This window comes from Lepidochelys kempii, chromosome 1, assembly GCF_965140285.1.
Source record: "Lepidochelys kempii isolate rLepKem1 chromosome 1, rLepKem1.hap1, whole genome shotgun sequence".
NCBI lineage: Eukaryota > Metazoa > Chordata > Testudines > Cheloniidae > Lepidochelys > Lepidochelys kempii.
In genome coordinates this window covers 6,358,232-6,365,654 of record NC_136380.1, presented here as the reverse complement: position 1 = coordinate 6,365,654, position 7,423 = coordinate 6,358,232, and the positions used below count along the sequence as shown (strand labels likewise).

Below are 7,423 nucleotides of genomic sequence, written 5' to 3'. Positions count from 1 at the left end.
ATTGGCATCACATTAGCTATCTTCCAAACATTTCATACAGAAACTGATTTAAATGATAGGTTACAAACCACAGTTAGTAGCTCGGCAATTTCACATTTGGCTTCCTTCATGACTCTTGGGTGAATGCCATCTTGTACTGGTGAATTATTACTGTTTAGTTTATCAATTTGTTCCAAAACATCCTCTAACCGACTCCTGAATGTGGGACATTTCCTCATAGTTGTCACCTAAAAAGAATGGCTCAGGTTTGGGAATCTCCCTCACATCCTCAGCTGTGAAGACTGATGCAAAGAATTCATTTAGTTTCCCCTCAATGGCCTTCTCATCCTTGAGTGCTCCTTTAGCAACTTGATCATCCAGTGGCCCCATTGGTTAGCAGGCTTCCTGCTTCAGATTTACTTAAAGAATTTTTTGCTATTACTTTTTGAGTCTTGGACTAGCTGTTCTTCAAATTCATTTTTGGCCTTCCTAATTATATTTTTACACTTCACTTGCCAGGTTTTATGCTCCTTTCTATTTTCCTCACTAGGATGCCTTTTTGCCTCTCACTGCTTCTTTTACTTTGTTGTTTAGCCACAGTGGCACTTTTTTTGTTCTCTTACTATGTTTTTTTTTTTTTTTAATTTGGGGTAGATATTCATGTTGAGTCTCTATTATGGTGTCTTTAAAAAGCTTCCATGCAGCTTGGAAGAATTTCACTTTTGGCACTGTGCCTTTTAATTTCTGTTTAACTAACTTCCTCATTTTTGTGTAGTCCCCCTTTCTGCAATGACATGCTACAGTGTTGGGCAGCTGTGGTGTTTTCCCTGCCATAGGGATGTTAAATCTAATTATATTATGGTCATTATTACCAAGTGGTCCAGCTATATTTACATCTTGGACCAGATCCTGTGCCCCACTGAGGACGAAATCAAGAACTGCCTCTCTTCATGTGGTTTCCAGGACTAGCTGCTCCAAGAACCAGTCCTTTATGGTGTCAAGAAACTTGATCACTGCATCATGTCCTGAGGTGACATGTACACAGTCAATGCGGTGATAGTTGAAATCTCCCATTATTATTGAGGGTTTTTTTTTTATTATTTTTATTGCCTCTCTAATCTCTCTGAGCATTTCACAGTCACTATCACCATCCTGGACAGGCAGTTTATGGTACATTTCCCACTGCTATATTCTTATTATTCAAGCATAGAATTACTATCCATAGAGATTCTATGGTACCGTTTGGTTCACTTAAGATTATTACTTCATTTGATTCAATCCTTTCCTTCACATATAGTGCCACTCCCCGACCAGCATGACCTGATCTGTCCTTCCGATATTTTTTGTATCCTGGTATTGTTGTGTCCCATTGATTATACTCATTCCACCTAACTTCAGTGATGCCTATTATATCAATATCCTCATTTTATACGAGGAATTTACTTCACCCATTTTATTATTTAGACTTCTAGCCAGTGTATATAAGCACTTAAAATGGTCACTTTTTAGCTGTCTGCCATAACATGATGTAATTGACTGTTTCTCATCAGATCCTACCCATATTTTATCATCGTTCATCTTCTCCTCCTTACTGTGACATAGGGAATCTCCTTTAATTAATCCTCCCCAAACAGATGTCTCTGTCCAAACCACATGCTTCTGTATACCTGTCATCACACCCGTAGCCCTCAGTTCAAAAACTTCTCCACAACCTTTTTCATTTTAAGTTCCAGGAATCTGGTTCCATTTTTGGTTTAGGCGGAGCCCAGCCTTCCTGTAGAGGCTCCCCTTTGCCAAAAGTTTCCCCAGTTCTTAATAAACTTAAATCTCTCTTCCCTACATCATTGTCTCATCCTTGTATTGAGACCCTGCAGTTCTGCCTGTCCAACTGGTACTAGTGGTTGTATGTAACTTACACATATCACTTCTTACAGGGGCATGGCTGAAGTAACTAGGACACTCAGCTGGATATTAGTACAAACCTAGTGTTTGCACTATTCAGCCATTTGGGATGTCTCCCCCGTCTGGCTGAAGTAACTGTCTGTGTTAGCTTGTAACTTGCCAGATATCTACAGACCCTTGCATGGGGAGAGGATGCAGGTCCTGTGCAGATGAAAAGAAGCCTGTAGGATGATTGAACTCTCTGAATTCTTTCAATGTTGGCTGGGCAAAGCACTTCAACTTCTCTTGGAGGGATTCTTGGGGGTCAGAGAGTATCACCGGTAGCATTTGGTAAGGGAAAGTTAATAGAGCCTAGTTCTGATTGAATTTACACATGTAAATCTGGAGTGACACTGTTGAAGTCACTTGTTATTAAAATCAGAACCTGGCCCTGAGAATTCATCCCAAGTGCTACAAAGAGGCAGTGGCATAATTTGGACTCTCAGGAGTAGAGAAAATAAAAACTATATAATGAGGCAATTAACCATTTTTATAAATAGCTTCAATGCAGGGCAGATAAGTACAATGAAAGATTTCACCATGCACTTCTCATTGCATGATACAATGGGCTACACTCAGAAGCAGAGGGTCAGGAAAGGTGTCTGCGGGAAGGTCACAATTGTAAAATTACACAGGGCTCAAGGAGACTGCACAACTCCCAGCCACAAGTTGTCAATGGACCCAAGAGTTTAGTAGCATTCAAAGAGGAACTGTATGTTTATATGGGTAACCAGAAAATCCAATTAAATTAGTGAGGATTGTTTTAATTTTTTTTGGAAAGATCATAAACCTGCCTGATTAACACAAGAAAATATGTGTAATTAGTGGGTGTCAGGGGAAAACATTCCCTGGGAGCAGGTTATCTCATAGCTTTCTATTACAGGGCTTCCTCTGGCTTCCTCTGAAGCATCTGGAACTGGCCAGTGGATAATGGGCTAGATGGACTGCAGGTCTGACCCAGTCAGGGAATGCCTGTCTTCTTATATGTGGTGTAAATCCAATATTAAGTTTTTTTGCTGATCTTCCTTGAGCTCCTGGGACTCTCTAGAATTGCTCTGGGAGCAGAAAGATTGATTCATAGAATCATAGAATCATAGAATATCAGGGTTGGAAAGGATCTCAGGAGGTCATCTAGTCCAACCCCCTGCTCAAAGCAGGACCAATCCCCAATTAAATCATCCCAGCCAGGGCTTTGCCAAACCTGACCTTAAAAACTGATTGTTAAATATCATCTAGTTTCCTGTTGTTTTTCCTTTCAGGAGGAAAGGTTCAAAACTACTCGGACCTCCCAGTACATTATGTCAGCTGTCAATGACACCAAATTCAGCTCTGAAGTGTTCTTTCTCACTGTGATACATGGGCAGGAAGACGTCTATCTCTGGATATCTGTCCCCTTCTGCTTAATGTATGTTATTTCTATAGTAGGAAACTCAGTCATTCTTTTCATTATAAAAAGAGATCCAAGTCTCCACGAGCCCATGTACATTTTCCTTTCCATGTTGGCCGTCACAGACCTTGGCTTATCGATAGCCACCATGCCAACAACATTGGGCATATTCTTTCTTAACTCTAGGGAGATCAGCCTCGATGCCTGTTTTGCCCAGCTGTTCTTCATCCACTCTCTTACTTTCATTGAGTCCTCGGTGCTGTTGCTGATGGCTTTTGACCGCTTTGTTGCAATCTCCAACCCACTGAGATACGCTTCCATCTTAACCCTGCCGAGAATAACCAAGATGGGGCTCGTGTTTGTGCTAAGAGGGGTGGCTGTAGTATTCCCACTGCCCTTTCTCCTGAAACGGTTCCGATATTGTCAAGCCAATGTCCTCTCCCATTCCTACTGCCTGCACCAAGAGGTCATGAAGATGGCTTGTTCGGATATCAGAGTCAACAGCATCTATGGCTTGTTTGTCACAGTCTCCACAGTGACATTGGACTTGCTGCTCATCCTCCTATCTTATGTGATGATTCTGAAAACAGTGCTGAATATTGCCTCCCATGCGGAGAGCGTCAGGGCACTGAGCACTTGTGTCTCCCACCTCTCTGCTGTCCTCCTCTTCTACATATCAGGGATTGGTTTGTCCATAGTACAGAGATTCGGGAATAGCTCTTCTCCCTTGCTTCAGATTCTCATGGGCTACATCTACCTTCTGGTCCCACCTATGATGAACCCAATTGTGTACAGCGTGAAAAGCAAGCACCTCCGTGCAAGGATAATCAGGGCATTCAAAAAGTGAAGGGTCAGTTCATCAGCTGGCTCCAGCGCTAGTGAAACAAGAGATGAAAAACAAGGGCCATGGCCACCTATTCCATCCTGGACCTTTACATCTGAGAAGACATGAGCTACTGATCTTCACTGTGTAGAGAGATGTTCAGACAGGGTCTAAGGCCTGGAGCAGTGGGACAGGGCCTGGTGAGGGAGGAGAGCACACTGAGTGAAAGAGACCAAGGCGGCAGCAGGATTTACAAAGTGACTGTGTTCGTGGAGAGCCAGGGGACTGGTTGCATGTTGGCCCATAAATATCCTGAATCAGTGGCTGCTCTGAACTCAGAATTCCTGTCGATACATTCAATAAAGAGAAGGGATGTGGGTGTTGTTTCCCATTACACCTGGCCTGTCAATATCCCATTGTCTTCGGTTAAACATCCATGGGCCACAAAAAAAGCTGCAGAGCTATTCTGTAGTCGCAGTCCTGGTGCTCCCTGAGCCCTCTGGGTGCTGTGTAATCCATAAGCGCTGCACCAACTATGGACAGGGGCTATAGAAAGGGAATGGTCACCCATCCTTCCCCTACGTCCTCAGCCAGGTGATTGTGATTGAGTCGTGCCAGACACATGATTAATGGAGGAGCCCCAGGAGCAGCTATTCAGGCACCTTCCCCCTCTCCCGCTAGCCCCGTTGATGGCTCTGCACACCACACATGTGCTGAGCCCCCTTCTCATTGAGGCAGAGCAGAGCTATGTGTGTGAGTGAGGGTCTGACAGACAGAAGCCCTGGAAAGAGACTCAGCCCAGATTTCCTTCTCCTGCCATCCATTTGTGCTGGAATGAAAATGGTTGGAAATATTCCTCAACTACCCCGCAGAGGCATGTCTAGCTCAAATCCCAGCCCAGCCCATTCAGTCTAGAGTGACCATCTTTTCAAAAAGCAAAAGAGGGACACGTGCAGGAGCACCGTCCCCACTGCCTCTCTCTTTCAGGCCTCATCCCCTACTCTTCCTATTCCTATGAGGCCCCCCTCCCTCTGCCCCATATCTTCCCCCAAGACCCCACCCCTTGGTCCCCCTCACTGGTGAAGGCTCCGCACCCTCTCCAGACCAGAAGCCAGAGCTGGGCCATGGTGCGAGTTGCCCAAGGATCCAGAGCACTCTGAGGAGACCCAAACCCTCCACATGCCCTTGGCGGTTCACTGTAGGACCCAAGAAAAGCCCCCAGCCTGTGTCCCCGACCCCGAGAACTTAAAATCCAGGAAAGGTGGAGAGTCCGGAGCTCCCCACATGGGCTTGGGATCCCTGAGCAGCTCTTACCACAGACTAGCTCCGACATGGCTGGGGGCTGGAGCCTCAGGGGAAGGGGAAGGGGAGGAACAAGGGGCAGGGCCTTTAGGGAAGAAGTGGGGTAGGAGGAGGGCCTCAGGGGAAGAGATGGAGTAGTGGGTGTGGCAAACCTGAACTGATGCAGACCCCAGAAAGCAGGAGCTCCTGAGTAAAGGAGGGTAGAAGTGGCTGTGTTTTGGAGGAGACTGAATTAATGTGACCCCACAAAGTGATCTCTTAAGTATTCCAGGCTGAGAGTAAGTCAATACAAGGACCTTAAAGGGAAGGGCAGGGTTCCTGTAGGGCTACCTCAGTCCCCAAGGGGGCACTCTGGGGTGATACCCATCTGCAAGGACTTGGCCGGAGTGTCCTGTGCTCTTGGAAGCGTTTACCGCTAGGCAGAGGTCAGCCCAATCCTCAGGCTACTCTGCTGATGCGGGGGGAGAACTGGCCAGTGAATCAATCCCTGTAACTGTCTCTTTGCCATCCCCTCTCTCTGAAGCACCGGCGCGGAGCTCTGGCGGTGCAGCAGAGAATCCAGCCAGGCCAGTCACAGCTCAGATGGCTCGAAGGCTGGTCCTGTGGTCCGGGCACTGCTCTCCGACAAAGGACTGCTGGGTTTGATTCCCTTTCCATGTGTGACCATGGGCAAGCCCTTGGCTGTCTCTGAGCCTCTGCACAGGTGGGAAATAGCCTCACAGCAGTGGCAGGAGGATAAAGACATTCCAGGTGCTCAGATACTCTGAGACCCTAAGCTCAGGGCGGTGTCAGGGTTCCACAGACCAACACCTCAGACATTTGTCTATTAAAGGGCTCTTACCACAGCCTCCTGTGACAGCTGGCTTCTGGGAAGCCCAGTGACTACAGCCCGTTGGTGTCTGTGGCAGATGTGGGGGTGCTCCATGGTGATAGTGAGGGGTAGGTAGTGGATTTCTGAGGAGAGTGCAGAATTGTCCCTGGGACGCCAGGGGTTTCAGCACAGTCACAGACCGGTGGTCTCAGCTATAGAGGCTGAATGGGTGTAACTGCCAAACAATTGACCAATGGCCAAGGGGGCCTCATCTTAGATGGTGTGGCTGGGAGAAAGCAGTGTGAGGGTGAAGATCAGCTTTACACCTTGGCCCTGAAACATGGACACAGCTGATCACTACAGAGACTGGGCCCAGGCTCACACAGGGAGTCTTTGAGAGAAGGCTGCTTCACAAGAAAGGGCCTGTAGACTGTTTTGCCGTCCCTCCTTGTCAGTCTCTTCTCTGTTGCATACCTGTAAAGGTGAGCTCAAAAAGCAGGGAATAAGCTACACCTTGTGTTCCAGTCCTATGGCCAAGCAGAACAGTATGGCACCCAACAGATAGGTGGGCTATGACCTGCGCGCAGGACAGAGCAATTACATCGTCTTTGAGCCCCAGGCCCTCAGCCAGAGTGGGGCAGTAACCAATGAGTGGGCTCAATCGTGCAATCAGGGCAAAGCGGCCAAGCAGTCCATGATCCCCAGGCCCAGTAAGGGCAGGACAGGAAAGCAATGGCTAGGCTCTGGCCTGTAATGAAGGCAGAGAGGCTACGTAGTTTAGTGGCCCAGGTAAGGGTGAGCACCAAAAAGTCTAGGGGCTGGAGAATGTGGCAGTGGGGCCCGAGGAGGGGGAGTTCTGCCACCCTCAGGGTGAGGTGGCAGGGGGGGATGTGGGCCTGCCCAACTCCACTGTGTCCCAGCTAAGGGCCCTGGGTCAGCGAGAATCCATCTGCAACACACTGTCCTTGTATCAGGCTACTTCCCAACCAGACAGTTGTCTGGTTTCCCTGGGCTGATTCCTGCTCTCCTACTCAGGTGTACCTGCGCCCATCATTTTGGGGAATGCTGGCCAATGCATAGGCGGCAACCCCAACAGTTCCTCAGCGTCTCAGTTGGCCGGCGGCCCAGGGAACTGTGGCCAGTCCTCAGGAGGAGGCCCCAGCAGCTCCTCTGCAGGTTC

General features: G+C 47.8%; 1 protein-coding gene across 1 annotated transcript; it reads left to right on the top strand.

Annotated features, from left to right (window-relative positions):
- Positions 1 to 3,218: 3,218 nt before the first annotated feature.
- LOC140894879 (olfactory receptor 51G2) lies at positions 3,219 to 4,154 on the top strand. The gene has a single exon (XM_073303743.1). The coding sequence runs from the start codon at positions 3,219 to 3,221 to the stop codon at positions 4,152 to 4,154; it is 936 nt and encodes a 311-aa protein (XP_073159844.1).
- The last annotated feature ends 3,269 nt before the right edge of the window (positions 4,155 to 7,423 follow it).

What these genes read in the sequence shown, in the direction of transcription:
- LOC140894879 (XM_073303743.1), top strand. Translation starts at nt 3,219, where the DNA reads ATGTCAGCTGTCAATGACACCAAATTCAGCTCTGAAGTGTTCTTTCTC.